General features: G+C 42.3%; 1 protein-coding gene across 6 annotated transcripts in view; it reads right to left on the bottom strand.

Moving 5' to 3' along the window:
* LOC123999216 (general transcription factor II-I repeat domain-containing protein 1-like) overlaps positions 1-22,985 on the bottom strand; it is a 52,948-nt gene that overhangs the window by 4,249 nt on the left and 25,714 nt on the right. For 5 of the 6 annotated variants that reach the window (XM_046304768.1, XM_046304764.1, XM_046304767.1 and 2 more), the window contains exons 11-21: positions 22,712-22,838; positions 22,349-22,392; positions 21,875-21,955; positions 16,570-16,689; positions 11,164-11,217; positions 10,723-10,800; positions 9,121-9,304; positions 8,508-8,569; positions 8,029-8,109; positions 7,529-7,796; positions 7,340-7,368 (exon numbers count right to left, since the gene is read on the bottom strand). In XM_046304768.1, the coding sequence (XP_046160724.1) occupies positions 7,340-7,368; positions 7,529-7,796; positions 8,029-8,109; positions 8,508-8,569; positions 9,121-9,304; positions 10,723-10,800; positions 11,164-11,217; positions 16,570-16,689; positions 21,875-21,955; positions 22,349-22,392; positions 22,712-22,838 (1,128 nt within the window). The remainder of the gene's footprint in view (positions 1-7,339; positions 7,369-7,528; positions 7,797-8,028; positions 8,110-8,507; positions 8,570-9,120; positions 9,305-10,722; positions 10,801-11,163; positions 11,218-16,569; positions 16,690-21,874; positions 21,956-22,348; positions 22,393-22,711; positions 22,839-22,985) is intronic. The other variant, XM_046304763.1, reaches the window with a different exon arrangement.

The raw sequence follows: 22,985 nt of genomic DNA, 5'->3' as shown, positions 1-22,985 counted from the left end.
GCGTTCTCAGCCCTCTCCTGTACTCCCTGTTCACCCATGACTGCGTGGCCATGCACGCCTCCAACTCAACCATCAAGTTTGCAGACGACACTAGAGTGGTAGGCTTGCCTGGTTCACCAATTACTTTGCAGACAGAGTTCAGTGTGTCAAATCGGAGGGCATGCTGTCCGGTCCTCTGGCAGTCTCTATGGGGGTGCCACAGGGTTCAATTCTCGGGCCGACTCTTTTCTCTGTATCTATCAATGATGTTGGTCTTGCTGCGGGCGATTCCCTGATCCACCTCTACGCAGACGACACCATTCTATATACTTTCGGCCCGTCATTGGACACTGTGCTATCTAACCTCCAAACGAGCTTCAATGCCATACAACACTCCTTCCATGGCCTCCAACTGCTCTTAAACGCTAGTAAAACCAAATGCATGCTTTTCAACCGATCGCTGCCTGCACCCGCATGCCCGACTTGCATCACTACACTGGATGGTTCCGACCTTGAATATGTGGACACCTATAAGTACCTAGGTGTCTGGCTAGACTGCAAACTCTCCTTCCAGACCCATATCAAACATCTCCAATCGAAAATCAAATCAAGAGTCGGCTTTCTATTCAGCAACAAAGTCTCCTTCACTCACGCTGCCAAGCTTACCCTAGTAAAACTGACTATCCTACCGATCCTCGACTTCGGCGATGTCATCTAAAAAATTGCTTCCAACACTCTACTCAGCAAACTGGATGCAGTTTATCACAGTGCCATCCGTTTTGTCACTAAAGCACCTTATACTACCCACCACTGCGACTTGTATGCTCTAGTCGGCTGGCCCTCACTACATATTCGTCGCCAGACCCACTGGCTCCAGGTCATCTACAAGGCCATGCTAGGTAAAGCTCCGCCTTATCTCAGTTCACTGGTCACGATGGCAACACCCATCCGTAGCACGCGCTCCAGCAGGTGTATCTCACTGATCATCCCTAAAGCCAACACCTCATTCGGCCGCCTTTTGTTCCAGTACTCTGCTGCCTGTGACTGGAACGAATTGCAAAAATCGCTGAAGTTGGAGACTTTTATCTCCCTCACCAACTTCAAACATCAGCTATCTGAGCAGCTAACCGATCGCTGCAGCTGTACATAATCTATTGGTAAATAGCCCACCCATTTTCACCTACCTCATCCCCACAGTTTTTATTTATTTACTTTTCTGCTCTTTTGCACACCAATATCTCTACCTGTACATGATCATCTGATCATTTATCACTCCAGTGTTAATCTGCAATATTGTAATTATTCCCCTACCTCCTCATGCCTTTTGCACACATTGTATATAGACTCCCCTTTTTTTCCACTGTGTTATTGACTTGTTAATTGTTTACTCCATGTGTAACTCTGTGTTGTCTGTTCACACTGCTATGCTTTATCTTGGCCAGGTCGCAGTTGCAAATGAGAACTTGTTCTCAACTAGCCTACCTGGTTAAATAAAGGTGAAATAAAAAATATAAAAAAATTACCAATAACGACGAGACGGCCTACAGGGAGGAGGTGAGGGCCCTCAGAGTGTGGTGTCAGGAAAATAACCTCACACTCAACGTAAACAAAACAAAGGAGATGATCATGGACTTCAGGAAACAGCAGAGGGAGCAGCCCCCTATCCACATCGACAGGACAGTAGTGGAGAAGGTGGAAAGTTTTAAGTTCCTCGGCTTACACATCAAGGACAAATTGAAATGGACCACCCACACAGACAGCGTGGCAACAGCGCCTCTTCAACCTCAGGAGGCTGAAGAAATTTGTCCTTGTTTTGTCACCAAAAACACTCAAACATTTACAGATGCACAATTGAGAGCATCCTGTCGGGCGGTATCACCGCCTGGTATGGTAACTGCTCCACCCACAACCGTAAGGCTCTCCAGAGGGCAGTGAGGTCTGCACAATGCATCACCGGGGGCAAACTACCTGCCCTCCAGGACACCTACACCACCCAATGTCACAGGAAGGCCAAAAAGATCATCAAGGACAACAACTACCCGAGCCACTGCCTGTTCACCCCGCTATCATCCAGAAGGCAAGGTCAGTACATGTGCATCAAAGCTGGGACCGACAGACTGAAAAACAGCTTCTATCTCAAGGCCATCAGACTGTTAAATAGCCATCACTAACATTGAGTGGCTGCTGCCAACATACTGACTCAAATCTCTAGCCCCTTTAATAATAAAAAATTGGATGTAATAAATGTATCACTTGTGACTTTACACAATCAACTTTATATAATGTTTACATACCCTACATTACTCATCTTATATGTATATACTGTACTCTAAACCATCTACTGCATCTTGCCTATGCCGTTCGGCCCTTGCTCATCCATATATTTATACGTACATATTATTTATATGTACTTATTCATTCCTTTACACCTGTGTCAAAGGTAGTTGTGAAATTGTTAGATTAATTTTAAGTAATTCTTTAAGGAATACCTAGGATAGGATAAAGTAATCCTTCTCACCCCCCTTAAAATATGTAGATGCACTATTGTAAAGTGGCTGTTCCACTGGATGTCATAAGGTGAATGCACCAATTTGTAAGTCGCTCTGGATAAGAGCGTCTGCTAAATGACTTAAATGTAAATGTAATTACTTGTTAGATATTACTGCATGGTCGGAACTAGAAGCACAAGCATTTCGCTACACTCGCATTAACATCTGCTAATCATGTGTAGGTAGGTGACCAATACAATTTGATTTGATTATTCAGAAATATGAATATCTGCTTTAGAGGTTGACCGATTATGATTTTTTTTCAAGGCCGATACCGATTACTGGAGGACCAAAAAAGCCGATTAATCGTCCAATTTTTATTTATTTATTTGTAATAATGACAATTACAACAATACTGAATGAACACTTATATTAACTTAATATAATAGCGGAAATGGAGGAAAACTCGCCTCCCTGCGGACCTGGCATCCTTTCGCTCCCTCCTCTCTACATTTTCCTCCTCTGTCTCTGCTGCTAAAGCCACTTTCTACCACTCTAAATTCCAAGCATCTGCCTCTAACCCTAGGAAGCTCTTTGCCACCTTCTGCTCCCTCCTGAATCCTCCTCCCCCTCCCCCCCCTCCTCCCTCTCTGCAGATGACTTCGTCAACCATTTTGAAAAGAAGGTCGACGACATCCGATCCTCGTTTGCTAAGTCAAACGACACCGCTGGTTCTGCTCACACTGCCCTACCCTGTGCTCTGACCTCTTTCTCCCCTCTCTCTCCAGATGAAATCTCGCGTCTTGTGACGGCCGGCCGCCCAACAACCTGCCCACTCGACCCTATCCCCTCCTCTCTTCTCCAGACCATTTCCGGAGACCTTCTCCCTTACCTCACCTCGCTCATCAACTTATCCCTGACCGCTGGCTACGTCCCTTCCGTCTTCAAGAGAGCGAGAGTTGCACCCCTTCTGAAAAAACCTACACTCGATCCCTCCGATGTCAACTACAGACCAGTATCCCTTCTTTCTTTTCTCTCCAAAACTCTTGAACGTGCCGTCCTTGGTCAGCTCTCCCGCTATCTCTCTCAGAATGACCTTCTTGATCCAAATCAGTCAGGTTTCAAGACTAGTCATTCAACTGAGACTGCTCTTCTCTGTATCACGGAGGCGCTCCGCACCGCTAAAGCTAACTCTCCTCTGCTCTCATCCTTCTAGACCTATCGGCTGCCTTCGATACTGTGAACCATCAGATCCTCCTCTCCACCCTCTCCGAGTTGGGCATCTCCGGCGCGGCCCACGCTTGGATTGCGTCCTACCTGACAGGTCGCTCCTACCAGGTGGCGTGGCGAGAATCTGTCTCCTCACCACGCGCTCTCACCACTGGTGTCCCCCAGGGCTCTGTTCTAGGCCCTCTCCTATTCTCGCTATACACCAAGTCACTTGGCTCTGTCATAACCTCACATGGTCTCTCCTATCATTGCTATGCAGATGACACACAATTAATCTTCTCCTTTCCCCCTTCTGATGACCAGGTGGCGAATCGCATCTCTGCATGTCTGGCAGACATATCAGTGTGGATGATGGATCACCACCTCAAGCTGAACTTCAGCAAGACGGAGCTGCTCTTCCTCCCGGGGAAGGACTGCCCGTTCCATGATCTCGCCATCACTGTTGACAATTCCATTGTGTCCTCCTCCCAGAGCGCTAAGAACCTTGGTGTGATCCTGGACAACACCCTGTCGTTCTCAACTAACATCAAGGCGGTGGCCCGTTCCTGTAGGTTCATGCTCTACAACATCCGCAGAGTACGACCCTGCCTCACACAGGAAGCGGCGCAGGTCCTAATCCAGGCACTTGTCATCTCCCGTCTGGATTACTGCAACTCGCTGTTGGCTGGGCTCCCTGCCTGTGCCATTAAACCCCTACAACTCATTCAGAACACCGCAGCCCGTCTAGTGTTCAACCTTCCCAAGTTCTCTCACGTCACCCCGCTCCTCCGCTCTCTCCACTGGCTTCCAGTTGAAGCTCGCATCCGCTACAAGACCATGGTGCTTGCCTACGGAGCTGTGAGGGGAACGGCACCTCAGTACCTCCAGGCTCTGATCAGGCCCTACACCCAAATAAGGGCACTGCGTTCATCCACCTCTGGCCTGCTCGCTACAGTTCCCGCTCAGCCCAGTCAAAACTGTTCGCTGCTCTGGCTCCCCAATGGTGGAACAAACTCCCTCACGACGTCAGGACAGCGGAGTCAATCACCACCTTCCGGAGACACTTGAAACCCCACCTCTTTAAGGAATACCTAGGATAGGATAAAGTAATCCTTCTCACCCCCCCCCTTAAAATATTTAGATGCACTATTGTAAAGTGGCTGTTCCACTGGATGTCATAAGGTGAATGCACCAATTTGTAAGTCGCTCTGGATAAGAGCGTCTGCTAAATGACTTAAATGTAAATGATAATACATCAATAAAATCAATTTAGCCTCAAGTAAATAATGAAATGTTCAATTTGGTTTAAATAATGCAAAAACAAAGTGTTGGAGAATAAAGTAAAAGTGCAATATGTGCTATGTAAGAAAGCTAACGTTTCAGTTCCTTGCACAGAACATGAAAACATATGAGTATTTCCCTCTATACCATTTGTATTTCATTAACCTTTGACAATTGGATGTTCTTATAGGCACTTTAGTATTGCCAGTGTAACAGTATAGCTTCAGTCCCTCTCCTCGCTCCTCCCTGGGCTCGAACCAGCAACACAACGACAACAGCCACAATCAAAGCAGCGTTACCCATGCAGAGCAAGGGGAACAACTACTAGAAGGCTCAGAGCGAGTGACGTTTGAAACGCTATTAGCGCGCACTAACTAGCTAGCCATTTCACTTCGGTTACACCAGCCTCAGCTCGGGAGTTGATAGGCTTGAAGTCATAAACAGCGAAATGCTTAAGCACAACGAAGAGCTGCTGGCAAAACACACGAAAGTGCTGTTTGAATGTTGAATGAATGTTTATGCGCCTGCTTCTGCATAACACCGCTCAGTCAGATACTTAGATAAATTGTATGCTCAGTCAGGTTATATGCAACGCAGGACACGATATTACTAGATATTATCTAGCATCAACCATGTGTAGTTAACTAGTGATTATGGTTGATTGTTTTTTATAATATAAGTTTAATGCTACCTAGCAACTTACCTTGGCTTACTGCATTTCCCTCTAGTGGTGTGGGGGCTGTGCTTTGGCAAAGTGGGTGGGGTTATATCCTTCCTGTTTGGCCCTGTCCGGGGGTGTCCTCGGATGGGGCCAGAGTGTCTCCTGACCCCTCCTGTCTCAGCCTCCAGTATTTATGCTGCAGTAGTTTATGTGTCGGGGGGCTAGGGTCAGTTTGTTTATCTGGAGTACTTCTCCTGTCCTATTCGGTGTCCTGTGTGAATCTAAGTGTGCGTTCTCTAATTCTCTCCTTCTCTCTTTCTTTCTCTCTCTCGGAGGACCTGAGCCCTAGGACCATGCCCCAGGACAACCTGACATGATGACTCCTTGCTGTCCCCAGTCCACCTGGCCATGCTGCTGCTCCAGTTTCAACTGGCCTGGGCCCTAGGACCATGTCCCAGGACTACCTGACATGAGGACTCCTTGCTGTCCCCAGTCCACCTGGCCATGCTCCTGCTCCAGTTTCAACTGTTCTGCCTTACTATTATTCAACCATGCTGGTCATTTATGAACATTTGAACATCTTGGCCACGTTCTGTTATAATCTCCACCCGGCACAGCCAGAAGAGGACTGGCCACCCCACATATGCTCTCTCTAATTCTCTCTTTCTTTCTCTCTCTCGGAGGACCTGAGCCCTAGGACCGTGCCCCAGGACTACCTGACATGATGGCTCCTTGCTGTCCCCAGTCCACCTGACTGTGCTGCTGCTCCAGTTTCAACTGTTCTGCCTTATTATTATTTGACCATGCTGGTCATTTATGAACATTTGAACATCTTGGTCATGTTCTGTTATAATCTCTACCCGGCACAGCCAGAAGAGGACTGGCCACCCCACATAGCCCGGTTCCTCTCTAGGTTTCTTCCTAGGTTTTGGCCTTTCTAGGGAGTTTTTCCTAGCCACCGTGCTTTTACACCTGCATTGTTTGCTGTTTGGGGTTTTAGGCTGGGTTTCTGTACAGCACTTTGAGATATCAGCTCTGGCTCCCCAATGGTGGAACAAACTCCCTCACGACGCCAGGACAGCGGAGTCAATCACCACCTTCCGGAGACACCTGAAACCCCACCTCTTTAAGGAATACCTAGGATAGGATAAAGTAATCCTTCTCACCCCCCTCCCCCCCCCTTAAAATATTTAGATGCACTATTGTAAAGTGGTTGTTCCACTGGATGTCATAAGGTGAATGCACCAATTTGTAAGTCGCTCTGGATAAGAGCGTCTGCTAAATGACTTAAATGTAAATGTAAATGTACGAAGGGCTATATAAATACATTTGATTTGATTTGATTCGCGTAACAGGCAGTCTCCTTGTGGAGTGCAACGAGAGAGAGGCAGGTCGTTATTGCGTTGGACGAGTTAACTAAGATTGTAAGATTGGGTCCCCCGAGCTGACAAGGTGAAAATCTGTCTTTCTGCCCCTGAACAAAGCAGTTTTACCCAGCATTCCCAGGCCGTCATTGAAAATAAGAATGTGTTCTTAACTGACTTGCCTAGTTAAATAAGGTTATTAAAAAAAACGTTTAAAATAATAAATACATATATTTTTAAATCTGCGCCCAAAAATACCGATTGTTATGGAAACATGAAATCGGCCCTAATTAAATCGGCCATTCCGATTAATCGGTCGACCTCTAATCTGCTTCATAAAATATATGGAGAGTTACCTGGTTTAGGGATGAGTCCTTGGAAAGGTCTGCAAGAGATAAACAAAGATGGAATCTTAACATCAACCAATCAACTACCAGGGAGAAAAGAAAAGTAGCAATAGTTTGTCCCAAGGGCCAGTAGCTGAACATCCCTGCCATATGTCTTATTTCCACAACCCCATGAAAACGTGAAGGAGAACTACCCACCTGGTGATGGTGAAGCAGATCTTGTCTGCAACTGCCAGGATCCTCTCCAGGTTCTGCGAGCCAAAGGTACAGGGTTTCCTGAAGGGGATGCCAGGGGGAAGGCCCTCGATGATCACCGAGCCCGGGTTGCTCTTGATCCTCTTGTAAGGCACTTGGACGGGGTATTTGATGCCAAGTGCCTCCCCATACTTCCGGTTGAATAGGTCCTGGACCTGCTCTCTCAGGGTGTTGGCCAGGTCGATCCTAGACAGCTTGGCCTCTAAGCTGTCTGTCAACAGAACCATATGACAACATCAGATGGAGTAGTTTTGTTTAATTTATTTCATATACACCTTTGCAACATATAAATAGTGCTTCTCATTTTAGAGAAAAAGTGAACAAGCAAGAGGAAAAAAACAATCGCAACCAGGCTCCAAATGATATCCACTATGTATTACTCAAAGTATAGGAGGGTAAATGAATGTACCGATATTGAATCAAGTACTTGGTCTCCTTATTACCTGGGAAGCTTGGTCTCTGCATTGCAGCCCCTACGTCTTCTGACAAAGCATCTTTGGAGTCCAGGTCTGTGGAAAAAAAGTCTAAAAAAGCGGTGAATGGATCCAAACCACTGCCTTAAATGTGTAATTACCAGCTAATTTTAATTAATTACAGAGTTAATTCTAATTTATGGGCTCAAGATTTTGAACTGATCATGTGTAGAATAATAGTTGCTTTAAAAGGGCCTAATGGTAAAGGACACAGTGGAGAACATTATAAGAGGGCTGGGCCCATTTTCACTCAATCAATTCAGTAATGAATTGACATTGAACCAAAATTCTAACTTATTTCAAACTATTGAGATATTGGCCATTATATTCAGTGGGGATGTTTAATCTAGTTTGGAAACTTACTTTGTGTTTTTGAATGTTAAAATTGTTCAAATCAACTGTGATACAATCATTAAATCAGCTGGAATTTAGGATGAAGATGTAGTCACCTGAATCACAGGCTGGGAGTGGAGGCGGTTCTAGCTTGACAAGATCTGTTAACAGTTCTGGCCTGTATAGTATACCACAACAAAACATGGTTAGAACTTCATAAAGAGAAGCTTGCACACAAATAATGCTTTTGTGTTTAATTCCTGCACCAACTTATACAACGTTTTACCTAGATCCTCTTCATACAACAATAATAATAATATATCCAAACAAGGATTGTGTTCCAGGCTGACTATATTGCAGATGCCTTCTATATCTCACAACACCTGGATAAGTGTTTCACACATCAGTTAACCACATCATATGATATAGCAGTCTGATGCCCGACTGGGCAGTCGATGATGCAACCGTTGGTTGATGTAATGCAACATCTGCAATGTAATCAGCCTGGAATGCGACCAATACCTTAGTTGCGTTCCAATAATCCTATTGAAGTGTGTACTTGTTCACTACTCCCCACAAAATAATTAGATTGGTGTAGGGCTAGAGGGTTTCCATATATCAGTCATTTCCTTTCAAATCAATGAAGGGATGTGAACAACTGCAAACTTCTGGAGAAAGGAGATATTATTGGAATGCACCCTGCCCCCGTGACAATGTATGGCCTCTGACCTTTTGATAACAAAGTGGATCTGGCTGCCAACAGCCAGGATCTTTCGCAGCTTGGCAGCTCCGAAACAGTTGGGCCTACGGAAAGTCATGCCCTCTGGGAGCCCTGTGACACACAGCTCCTCTGGGTACATCTGAAACTTGGAGTAGGGCACCTTTGCAGACTCAGGTAGTCCAAGGGCCTCGGCTACAGAAAGAGAGGGGGATGGGAAATGGAGAGGAATATGGGTGATTAATTTTATGCAAAAGCCCTATGCTGTTCAATATTTAAAGTGGCACTCCAGTCTCCTTTTCACCTCATTAAACACCAGATTTACTAAACAAAAGGCACATCTCAATAGGTGGTCCAGGTAAGTCATGGCATAGCACAAGTGGGAGGGTGGGCCTTTCCTCTTTTGTTCTCTATTTCCCCTCCATTGTTCCTCAAGCAAGGGGGAGGCTGATGACATCACAGATTCCGATCAGACTAACTCAAAACATATTTTGGCGAATTGGGTGTCTATGGTCAATCTGCATGTCATATTTAATCCCTGGGAATTTCCACAGCTATCAACAATGGAAGGAGGGCATCAGCAAGAACTTGCTTCTCAAAGTGATTAATGTCGCTACCATCAACGTGACTTCTAAAGCATCTCAAACAGCCAGCAGCATCAGCAGACTGAGCATTATCACAGGCTTCAGTGAGCATGGAAGTGAAAGAGCTAGCTTTCTACCTCTATGCTAACATTTACTAGCTATAGAGCTACCACATGTAGTTCACATCTTCCATCTAAATAACACTGATAAAACTAACCAAATGTAAACATGTCTGCCAGCTGTTGGAAGCTAACTGCTGGTACTGTCCTACTATAGATAGTACAAGCCTATGGGAAAGAGTAGGTTTGGCCGCTACAGAGGTCATGGTTACTGTATAGAGTCCTATGGCTGGGGCTGAACTGTGTGTGTGGATGGCTCGTCTTATGGATCCGCGCGGGTTGATGCATCACCTGCAGCAGAATTTTATTCTACCATCTTCTATGGGCTACTCGAAGATATTCCCTACACTGTACTGATGGCAGATTTTAGGAACGGAATATGGAATATGTGGGGGCTGCGCGTTGCGGTAATTAGTCTGTTCTGTAGCTCTAGGGGAGTTTTATATATGGCCTGCTGAGTGCGAGCTAAACTGGAATGCTACTCATACTAAAAAGTGAAGTGCCACGTGGTGCGTGCCATATAACCATGTAGAGGAGTCTACCAGCAATATATTCCTCCACTGTGTGAGTCAGAAATTACAATCTTGTGTTCAGGGCTTTCCGGCAGTGGTTTTTACATGCACAGAGCATAAATTGTACAATTGTAAACTAACAAATGATTGTTCAAGTAAAAACCATTTATATTCGTTCATATACAGCACCAACTGGAATTATACCCAGGATTGTTAAAACATTTTTTTGGGAGAATCATTGCTTTCTCTGTGGCATCTTAACAAGGACATAAAATTATGAGGCTGTGTAGAAACGGTTGATGAAGTCTATAATTTATGATTTATTGCTCGAGTCAGTTGCTCTCGCTTGGCCAGAGTCTGAACATTGAGTGTGCAGGTAAGTGTATTAGGCAGCTTACCATACTTAGTGCTGAATAGGCTTTCCACTTGCCTCCGAAGCTGGAGGATAATTTCACCTATGTCCTCAGCTAGATTTCCTTTCCGGAAAAAAAGCAAATGAAGAAAAATGTTCACGAGTGTTTTATTCAGAGCTGTAGAAAACGACCTGATTAGTGAAGAAGAATGTGATACATGTAAAAGTTACAACAGATTCCAATGCATTAAAACTGCAGTCTGAATCAACAATGGCCTGAAGTGATAAAACAGTTGAACTAAACTCATGGAGGCATTTATACATTATATTAATCCAGAATCAATTTAAAAGAGCAAAAGTGAAAAATCCCAGATTACACCTTTAACAATCAATCATTTGAAATGGATTTGTTAGGCTTTGTCCAATGTAAGAACACAGTGCATACAGCTGAAATATCTTAGAGACAGGTTGTCCATCCTATTTTTACCTTCTGAAGATCTTCTGAGGCCTTGAGAAGATGGTTTAGATGAAAGTGCTTCATCTGAAAGGAAGACGGCAAAGAGGTGAGCAGGGTTGGGAAGTCTAGTTAAAAAGGTTTCACATTGGTACTTACAACTCATGCTACTGTTTGTCAAGCCAAGATATACTGTTTAAAAAATGACAACGCTCAAACAACAGTAGAACCTCAAAGATACAAACCTCAGAAATACAGACTGACCGGTCAACCGAAATGGAAATATAAAATGAGGAGGACGTATTAAATTAAAAAACAACTAACTTTTACAGGCTACCGATAAACATAGATGTTGCTTACATTTGCTAAAAACACAAATATTTACTATGACATGACAAAATATTATATTATATATATTATATATATATATAAGGATAAACATACATACACACACACAGTACCAGTCAAAAGTTTGGACACACCTATTCATTTAAAGGTTTATCCTTATAATCTACACTATTTTCTACATTGTAGAATAATATGGAAGACATCAAAACTATGAAAAAACAAATATGGAATCATATAGTAACAAACAAAAAAAAGAGTTAAACAAATCAAAATATATTTTATATTTGAGATTCTTCAAAGTAGCCACCATTTGCTTTAATGACAGCTTTGCACACTTTTGGCATTCTCTCAACCAGCATCATGAGGGAGTCACCTGGAATGCATTTCAATTAACGGGTGTGCTTTGTTAAAAGTCCATTTGTGGAATTTATTTCCTTCTTAATGTGTTTGAGCGCATTGTGTTGTGACAAGGTAGGGGTGGTATACAGAAGATAGCCCTATTTGGGAAAAGACCAAGTCCATTTTATGACAAGAACAGCTCAAAAAGCAAAGAGATACGACAGTCCAGCATTACTTGACGACATGAAGAACAGTCAATCCGGAAAATGTCAAGAACTTTGAAAGTTTCTTTGAGTGCAGTCGTAAAAACCAACAAGGGCTATGATGAAACTGGCTCTCATGAGGAACGCCACTGGAAAGGATGACCCAGAGTTACCTCTGCTGCAGAGGATAAGCGCATTCGAGTTACCAGCCTCAGAAATTGCAGCCCAAATAAATACTTCACAGAATTCAAGTAACAGACATCTCAACATGCAAAGAATTGCAGGAAATTAGCTTTAAAACTGCCACATGTCCTCTCAACTCCATGGAGAATTGCAGGAAAATGCCTTAATGCAAAAAAACGTTTCCCTCTAAAATTCAACCGTGCAGACAGGCTGAACGCACCCCCTGCCACACCCACCACCTATGCCACCTTTTGATTTAAAAAAAAAACCTGACATTGTGTCTCACCATTGATCATAAGGCAAAGATATTGTTGTACATAATTTGTTAATCTGGTAATATGATGTAGAAAAAAATGCATGATATTTTTCTGCACTTACCTGTGTTTTTTCCCTTCATGATCATCGTTGGAAAAGAAAAAACTTGAACATAACATCACAGCAACCAAATAAAACAAACAAAATGTCTAAGGATCTAGACAAGAGGTTAGCATGGACACTTGAGTAAAATTCCTTTTCTTTCCTCTTCTCTTCTCTACGAATGTTCAAATAATGAGCCAAACATGACAATGAGTGACATGATAGCACAAACAGACTGGCACTCAGGCTAGTATAGTTCCACAAGTATAGCACAATTTAGAATTGAGGTTCAGAAAGAGAATGTAGTGTACTCAAGTGTCCTTAGTTACCTCGTGCTACTTGACTACAATCAGGGCTTGGGGATGGATGTTTAGGCCTAGGGCGTGGGTGACTAGGGTAGGGGGTTGGGCTGCAGGGGCCGTTGGCCGGGGTTGAGACAAGAATTTGTGTAGGGTGCATGAATTGTACCGTCAAACCTGAGACAGAGTCCAAATTAAAAACATATATCTTCAGTGAAAATCACAAACTGGACAAAATAAACCCGGTTTTGGTCAATTCTCAAATGACATTTGTTTATAAATAGAGGTTTTCTATTGCAGTTATTATATTAGGAAACTGAAACCGATCTGGATTAGAGGTCGGCCGATTAATCGGAATGGCCGATTAAAATTAGGGCCGATTTCAAGTTTTCATAACAATCGGAAATCGGTATTAATTGGACACCAATTTGGCCGATTTTTTGTTGTTTTTGTACACCTTTATTTAACTAGGCAAGTCAGTTAACCTGTTGAGTGTAGGGGGCAGTATTTTGATGTTTGGATGAAAAACGTACCCAAATGAAACTAAAATATAATATAATTGCATATAAAGGTCAGATTAGGATAGAAAACACTAATGTTTCCAAAACTGTCAAAATATTGTCTGTGAGTATAACAGAACTGATATTGCAGGTGAAAACCTGAGGAAAATCCAACTAGGAAGTGCCTCTTATTTTGAAACCTCCCTGTTCCATTGCATGCCTTCCCTCCGTTTAAAGGGATATCAACCTGATTCCTTTCCCTATGGCTTCCACATGGTGTGAACAGTCTTTAGACATAGTTTCAGCCTTTTATTCTGAAAAATGAGAGAGAACGATCACATCGCGTCAGTGGATGGCTGGGTGCCAGCAGAGTTTCGCATGCGCAACAGCTTGGAGTAGACATTTTCTCTCTCTCCTATTGAAAAAGCTACGGTCCGGTTGAAATATTATCGATTATTTATTGTAAAAACAACCTGAGGATTGATTATAAAAAACGTTTGACATGTTTCTACCAACGTTACGGATACTATTTGGAATTTTCATCTGCCAATCATGACCTGCACGAGCCTGTGGATTTCTGAACAAAACGCGCCAACCAAATGAAGGTTTTTGGTTATAAAAATAATCTTTATCGAACAAAAGGAACATTTATTGTGTAACTGGGAGTCTTGTGAGTGCAAACATCCGAAGATCATCCAAGGTAAGCAATTCATTTTATTGCTTCTCTGACTTTTGTAACTTTTGTGAATTTGGCGCTCTGCAATTCAGCGGATGTTGACGAAAATGATCCCACTAACGGGATGGGTGCGCCAAGAAGTTAAGAACAAATTCATATTTTCAATGACGACCTAGGAACGGGTGGGTTAACTGCCTTGTTCAGGGGCAGAACGACAGATTTTTACCTTGTCAGCTCGGGGATTCAATCTTGCATCCTTACAGTTAACTAGTCCAACACTCTTAACCACCTGCTCAACGAGGAGCCTGCCTGTTACGCGAATGCAGTAGAAGCCAATGTAAGTTGCTAGCTAGCATTACACTTATCTTATAAAAAACAATCAATCATAATCACTAGTTAAAACTACACATGGTTGATGATATTACTAGTTTATCTAGCGTGTCCTGTATTGCATATAATCGATGTGGTGCGCATTCGCGAAAAAGGACTGTCGTTGCTCCAATGTGTACCTAACCATAAACATCCAGGTCTTTCTTAAAATCAATACACAAGTATATATTTTAAAACCTGCATATTTATTTAATATTGCCTGCTAAAATGAATTTATTTTAACTAGGGAAATGGTGTCACTTCTCTTGCAACAGAGTCAGGGTATATGCAGCAGTTTGGGCCGCCTGGCTCGTTGCGAACTGTGTGAAGACTATTACTTCCTAACAAAGAAGGCCAACTTCGCCAAACGGGGGATAACTTAACAAAAGCGCATTTGCGAAAAAAGCAATCGTTGCACGACTGTACCGAACCATAAACATCAATGCCTTTCTTAAAATCAATACAGAGAAGTATATATTTTTAAACGTGCATATTTAGCTAAAATAAATCCAGGTTAGCAGGCAATATTAACCAGGTGAAATTGTGTCACTTCTCCTGCGTTCATTGCACGCAGAGTCAGGGTATATGCAGCAGTTTGGGCCGCCTGGCTCGTTGCGAACTAATTTGCCAGAATTTTACGTAATTATTAATATTTAGACTGATGGATGCCACCCGTTAGATAAAATACGGAACGGTTCCGTATTTCACTGAAAGAATAAAACCTTTTTGTTTCCGAGATGATAGTTTCCGGATTTGACCGTATAAATGACCTAAGGCTCGTATTTCTGTGTGTTATTATGTTATAATTAAGTCTAGGATTTGATAGAGAAGTCTGACTGAGCGATGGTAGGCACCAGCAGGCTCGTAAGCATTCATTCAAACAGTACCTTTGTGCGTTTTGCCAGCAGCTCTTCGCTGTGCTTCAAGCATTGCGCTGTTTATGACTTCAAGCCTATCCGCTAGTTAGCGGGGTGCGCGCTAATAGCGTTTCAAACGTCACACGCTCTGAGACTTGGAGTAGTTGTTCCCCTTGCTTTGCAAGGGCCGCGGCTTTTGTGGAGCAATGGGTAACGCTGCTTCGAGGGTGACTGTTGTCGATGTGTTCCTGGTTCGAGCCCAGGTAGGAGCGAGGAGAGGGACGGAAGCTATACTGTTACACTGGCAATACTAAAAAGTGCCTATAAGAACATCCAATAGTGAAAGGTATATGAAATACAAATCGTATAGAGAAATAGTCCTATAATTCTGATAATAACTACAACCTAAAACTTATTACCTGGGAATATTGAAGACTCATGTTAAAAGGAACCACCAGCTTTCAGATGTTCTCATGTTCTGAGCAAGGAACTTAAACTTTAGCTTTCTTACATGGCACATATTGCACTTTTACTTTCTTCTCCAACACTTTGTTTTTGCATTATTTAAACCAAATTGAACGCTTTCATTATTTATTTGAGGCTAAATTGATTTTATTGTTGTATTATATTAAGTTAAAATAAGTGTTCATTCAGTATTGTTGTAATTGTCATAATTACAAATACATTTTTATTCTAAAATCGGCATCGGCTTTTTTTTGGGGGGGGGTCCTCCAATAATCGGTATCGGCTTTGAAAAATTATAATCGGTCGACCTCAAATCTGGATGTTTGCAAAATTGTTGACCAATCTTTCTTTGAATATGTTTTGTGGGAACACAGGCTTTACTGTGAAAACTGTGTTTAATCTGAGGTATTGCTTATGGATACTAGATCTCCGCACCATCCATCATATTCTAAAATGAAAAAGTTCTTAAAAAGGTCTGATTTCCAAAGATGATAGCCAAATTCATCGATACCATAAAAAAATGGGATAAAAAAAAAACTGATGGACAGTGTGTGTCCAGAGCAGCCGGCATATTACTTCCTTAGTGTGTTACAGGTTTGGCAGAGAGTAGGTGGGGTGTAAGAGATGATACTGGGTACTAGTGACTCTGGGTGGGGTAGGAAGTGTGAGAGGAGGGGAAAGGAGGCAGGGAGTATCTGTGAAAAGTGATTCCATACGTGTGCTGGTAATCTAGCTCCCTAACAGAGGGAGAGACCGTGTTGGCGGTAGTAGGCCCATTGGCGCCGGGTCTGGGCTGTCCTGGTGCAGCCGTGAGGTGGAGAAGGAAGGCGAGGCTGCAGTTACCTGCGTGGGTCTCCAAAGGGCGGCAGGGAGCAGCCTGCGCCGGGGTGGCCACTGCCAACACTGCTGCTGCAACTGGGTCAGCCCGAGGCTCACTTGGCTCCTCCACTGAAACACTGGCATCTGGGGGAGGAGAGACGGCACATGGTTAGGGTACTTAATAAAGACATGCGGCACAGTGTTAGAGTACTGGATATCAGGACAGTCACGTGAGAGAGGAGAGACAGTACCAGCCTGGTCCCAGATCTGTTTATGCTCTTGCTAACTCCACTGCTTTCATTGTCGTGTAAGTACGGTAAGTGTAAAGGGAAACAGCTCCACAAGGCAAGGGTAACTAGAGGAAATAACTTGTCAGGATCACTTCCCGCGAACTGGCACAAAATATGGTTGGGGAACATAGACGATCAGGACAGAGTAAATGAAACAGGTGTGGAATAACACTCCTCTTCCGCCTCCTACCACCCACACACAAAGTAAAATCCAGCGGTATTGGATTCCTGTTAAACTTTGAAGCGCAGGCGTTTCGCTAGCCGAACCCCTCGACAACATTCCGCGAAATTCTAAACTATTTGTTTTAAATATGTAACTTTCACACATTATCAAGTCCAATACAGCAAATTAAAGATTAACAATAAGTTTATCTAACCATCATGTCCGATTTCAAAAAGGCTTTACAGCGAAAGCACAACATATGATTATGTTAGGTCAGAGCCAAGTCACAAAAACACACAGCCATTTTTCCAGCCAAAGATAGGAGTCACAAAAAGCAGAAATATAGATCAAATGTATCACTAACCTTTGATGATCTTCATCAGATGACTCTCATAGGACATCATGTTACACAATACATGTATGTTTTGTTCGATAATGTGCATATTTATATCCAAAAATCTCAGTTTACATTGGCGCGTTACGTGCAGTAATGTTTTGATTCCAAAACATCCGTTGATTTTGCAGATAGCCACATCAAATCCCAGAAATACTCATAATAAACACTGATAAAAGATACAAGTGTTATTCACAGAATTAAAGCTAGACTTCTCCTTAATGCAACCGCTGTGTCAGATTTCAAAGAAACTTTACGGAAAAAGCATAATCTGAGAATGGCGCTCAGAGCCCAATCCAGCCAAAGAAATATCCTCCATGTTAGAGTCAACAGAAGTTAGAAATAACATTATAAATATTCACTTACCTTTGATGATCTTCATCAGAATGCATTCCCAGGAATCACAGTTCGACAATAAATTACTGATTTGTTCCATAAAGTTCCAGAAAGTCCATAATCTATGTCCAAATAGCCACTTGTTGTTAGCGTGTTCAGCCCAGTAATCCATCTTCATGAGGAGTGGGCACTACGTCCAGACAAACTCAAAAAGTTCCATTACAGGTTGTAGAAAAATGTCAAACGATGTATGAAATCAATCTTTAGGATGTTTTTAACATAAAACTTCAATAAATGTTCCAACTGGAAAATTCCATTGTCTGCAGAAAAGTACTGGAACAAGAGCTAACTCTGTCGGGACCGCGCGTCACGAGTCTGAGACACTCTGCCAGACACCTGACTCATTCAGCTCCCATTCCCCCTTCCTTTATAGCAGAAGCCTGAAACAAGTGTCTAAAGACGGTTGACATCTAGTGGAAGCCTTAGGAAGTGCAACTTAACCCCATAGACAGTGTGTTCGTTGTGCCAAGCTTTGAAAAACTACAAACCTCAGATTTCCCACTTCATGGTTGGATTTTTCTCAGGTTTTCGCATGCCATAGGAGTTCTGTTATACTCACAGACATAATTCAAACAGTTTTTAGAAACTTCAGAATGTTTCTATCCAATACTACTAATAATATGCATATATTAGCATCTGGGACTGAGTAAGAGGCAGTTTACTCTGGGCATGCATTTCATCCAAAAGTGAAAATGCTGCCCCCTATCCCAAACAGGCCAACACTCCACCTCAATCTAGTAAAGGTCATCAAAATTGGTAAAATGTTTTAAAAGCTAATTCTAATAAATGCAACAGCTGGACAATGGATTTAGATTCTACAAACTTTTTGAATCTTTCAAATCCATCAGATATTCACAAATTTATAGCGCATACAATTTTTTACTGGAGGAGTTCAGGGATGGGAACTCTGGTATTACATTGATTGTCAAATGTCACTTTTTCTCTCTCCTTAGAATGTACTCATATGCACATTTTCTAATGGTAACAGGCATTGTTTTTAGATTTTGTGTTAAAACAAATACAATTATATGTGCCTCCTTTGCATAAACACATGGTGTATTTGCAGACATGAATACATTTGTATTTCAAAAAAATAATATGTAACCTTTATTTAACAGAATACATTAACAAAGGGGTTAATGGGGCTGCAACCACAGGGCTGCAACCACCAAAGACTTGTTCTGTCTAGACCTACCTGCACTGTCTAGACTAACTCATTAATTACTGTTGTTGTCACGTTCTCTTGCATAATTCAACAGGTGTGTCAATAACAGGATACCCTTGGATAAAAAAAAATCAACACGCTTGGCTCTAGATTACACCTATCTATTCATACTTTACATTGCTAGCTAGATCAGACATAACATCACTATAATCCGAATGTTTGTTTTTGGGAAGTTGCTTTCATTTCAGCGCATGTAATTTGTAAACATTTCAACTGCATTAAAATATAACTTTTCCCAATTTCACAACATTGTTAAAGCGGTAACGGAAAAAATGCCAGGCAAAAGCAATAGTATGAAAGAGTAGCAATCCAGTGATATTTCGGTGACAAATGGTCTTTTGCACCCCTCAAAAATGGGGCAGCAGTTAGCCTAGTGGTTAGAGCATTGGGCCAATAACCAAAAGGTTGCTAGATTGAATCCCCGAGCTGACAAGGTAAAAATCTGTTGTTCTGCCCTGAACAAGGCAGCTAACCAACTGTTCCTAGGCAGTCATTGTAAATAAGAATTTGTTTTAAAAAAATATGGCTGAAAAAGACAGATCGCTTAAAACACAGAAAACATTTTCCAAGACTCCCTTTTACATACAGTACCAGTCAAAAGTTTGGACAGACTACATTCAAGGGTTTTTCTTTATTTTTACTATTTTCTACATTGTAGAATAATAGTGAAGACATCAAAACTGTGAAATAACACATGGAATCATGTAGTAACCAAACAAAGTGTTAAACAAATCCAAATATATATTTTATTTTAGATTCTTCAAAGCAGCCACTCATTGACTTGACAGCTCTGCACATTCTTGGCATTCTCTCAATCAGCTTCACCTGGAATGCTTTACCAACAGTCATGAAGGAGTTCCCACATATGCTGAGCACTTGTTGGCTGCTTTTCCTTCACTCTGCGGGCAAACTCATCCCAAACCATCTCAAATGTGTTGAGGTCAGGTGATTGTAGCGGCCAGGTTATCTGCAGCAGTCAATCACTCTCCTTCTTGGTCAAATAGCCCTTACACAGCATGGTCATTGAAAAACAAATGAACGCACACCAGGTGGGATGGCAGAATGCTGTGGTAGCCATGCTGGTTAAGTGTGCCTTGAATTCAAAATTAATCACAGACCGTGTCACCAGCAAAGCACCCCCACACATCCTCATCCATGCTTCACGGTGGGAACCACACATGCGGAGATAATCCGTTCATCTACTCTGCGTCTCTCACAAAGACGGCGGTTGAAACCAAAAATCTCAAATTTGAACTCGTCAGACCAAAGGACAGATTTCCACCGGACTAATGTCCATTGCTCGTGTTTCTTGGCCCAAACTAGTCTCTTCTTCTTATTTGTGTCCTTTAGTAGTGGTTTCTTTGCAGCAACTCGACCATGAAGACCTGATTCACGCAGTCTCTTCTGAACAGTTGATGTTGAGATGTTTCCGTTACTTGAACTCTAAAGCATTTATTTGGGCTGCAATTTCTGAGGCTGGTAACTCTAATGAATTTATCCTCTGCAGCAGAGGTAACTCTGGGTCTTCCATTCTTTAATGATGGTTTTTACAACTGCACTTGAAGAAACTTTCAAAGTTTGTGACATTTTCCAGATCGACTGACCTTCATGTCTTAAAGTATTGATGGACTGTCGTTTCTCTTTGCTTATATTTGAGCTGTTCTTGTCATAAAATGGACTTGGTCTTTTACCAAATAGGGCTATCTTCTGTATACCACCCCTATCTTGTCACATGATAACTGTTTGGCTCAAACGCTTCAAGAAAATAAATTCCACAACTTAACAAGGCACACCTGTTAATGGAAATGCAATACCTAGGTGTCTGGCTAGACTGTAAAGACTCCTTCCAGACTCATATTGAACATCTCCAATCAAAAATCTAATCTAGAATAGGCTTCCTATTTCGCAAACAAAGCCTCCTTCACTCACGCCGCCAAACTTACCCTAGTAAAACTAACTATCCTACCTATCCTCGACTTCGGCGATGTCATCTACAAAATAGCTTCTAACACTCTACTCAGCAAACTGGATGCAGTCTTTCACAGTGCCATCCGTTTTGTTACCAAATCACCTTATACCACCCACCACTGCTACCTGTATGCTCTAGTCGGCTGGCCCTCGATACATATTCGTCTCCAGGTCATCTATAAGTCTATGCTAGGTAAAGCTCTGCCTTATCTCAGTTCACTGGTCACGATAACAACACCCATCCGTAGCACACGGTCCAGCAGGTATATCTCACTGATCATCCCCAAAGCCAACACCTCATTTGGCCGCCTTTCCTTCCAGATCTATTCGCTCCTATGGCATATTTATTGCCTACCTCCTCATGCCTTTTGCACACACTGTATTTTATACTTTTTTATACTGTGTCATTTATTTGTTTACTGTGTTATTGGCTTGTTTATTGTTTACTCCATGTGGAACTGTGTTGTTGTCTGTGTCACACTGCTTTGCTTTATCTTGTCCAGATCGCAGTTGCAAATGAGAACTTGTTCTCAACTAGCCTACCTGGTTATTCCAGGTGACTACCTCATGAAGCTTGTTGAGAGAATGCCAAGAGTGTGCAAAGATGTCATACTTTGAAGAATCTCAAATAAAAAAATATTTTGATTTGTTTAACACTTTTTTGGTTACTACATGATTCCATGTGTCATTTCATAGTTTTGATGTCTTCACTATTATTCTACAATGTAGAAAATAGTAAAAATAAAAATAATCTGGAATGAGTAGGTGTGTCCAAACTTTTGACTGGTACTGCATATCTACGCTATATTGACTTGCTGCTCCCCAGATGCTATCTGGTTTAACAGCTAAAGCTATTTCAAAAGGTACTATAATGACGGAGGTGCACCACTTACCTGGTACAGTCACCTGGATGATTTCCCCATCTGGGGGTTCCGTTTTAATCTTTTTCAAGGGAATACAATCTCCTGAAGGCCCTTAAAGAGTAACAGTAAAAACAGTTCATATAGCAGTGCTGCCTCCCAAATGGCACACTATATAGTGCATTACTTTGACCTGGGACCATGGGGCTCTGGTCAAAAGTAGTGCACTATATAGGGAATATGGTTCCATCTGAGGTAAAGCTAGATCTTTCTCCCAGAATGTGTGACATTGGATTTTTATAGATGTGTTTCAAATGCTTTAAGTAAGTATGTTCTGTATCAGGTGGCTTAAGTTTTCATTTGCGAATCCCAAGGGACAGTTAAAGAGTGGATATGCAAAATGAAACGTATTAGACTACTGTAAAAAGGAGTGCGAACCTGTGTTCACCTATTGGGTTTGCATGAAAGTATTACTATAGTATGCTATCGCATTGCCTTGTCACTAACCTGCTTCGCAGTCAGCCAATGGACTCACACAAGAGCTTGTAGATCTGAAAAGGAAAACAAATGCACAATTTCGAATTATAACATAAATTCATTAGCATAGATAAATTATGGTGTGTCAGGGTATGGCCTTCCATTACCAAGTGATAGACATGTAGCATTCAATGAATGAATGGCTCTATCAATATATTACAACGGGTTGAAATGTTTGTTTGTATTCTCTTCTGATCTAATTGTCTGTTACAGCTCTGGATGCAGATTGGCTAAAATCAGGTGCGGAACAGATTGTTCTGATGATTCCAAATAGCATCTTGCGTCACTACACCCTCTACATTAATGGCTAAGTCCTAGGATTCGCGTACAGACCTGCTGCTGTGAGGATTGGTGACCAGCTCCAGTGCAGCTGACGGGACCTGGAGGTTGTCAGGGAAACCGTCCTCAAAGGTGGAGTTTATGTCATGCTTCCCCTCCTCCTTGGCCACCTTACCAGCAGCTTTGTGACACAACATAACAGAATCAATCAGATCAATCAATCAGGTCAGCCATGATGGACTACAAGCTATTACAGCTAAACATCCATGGTATCAGAAGAAAAATAAGGACATGCCATTGCTAAAAGGCATGCTAAGGGCCTCTTTAG

This window comes from Oncorhynchus gorbuscha, linkage group LG16 (assembly GCF_021184085.1).
Source record: "Oncorhynchus gorbuscha isolate QuinsamMale2020 ecotype Even-year linkage group LG16, OgorEven_v1.0, whole genome shotgun sequence".
Lineage (NCBI taxonomy): Eukaryota > Metazoa > Chordata > Actinopteri > Salmoniformes > Salmonidae > Oncorhynchus > Oncorhynchus gorbuscha.
This window is presented reverse-complemented; position numbering and strand designations above follow the sequence as displayed.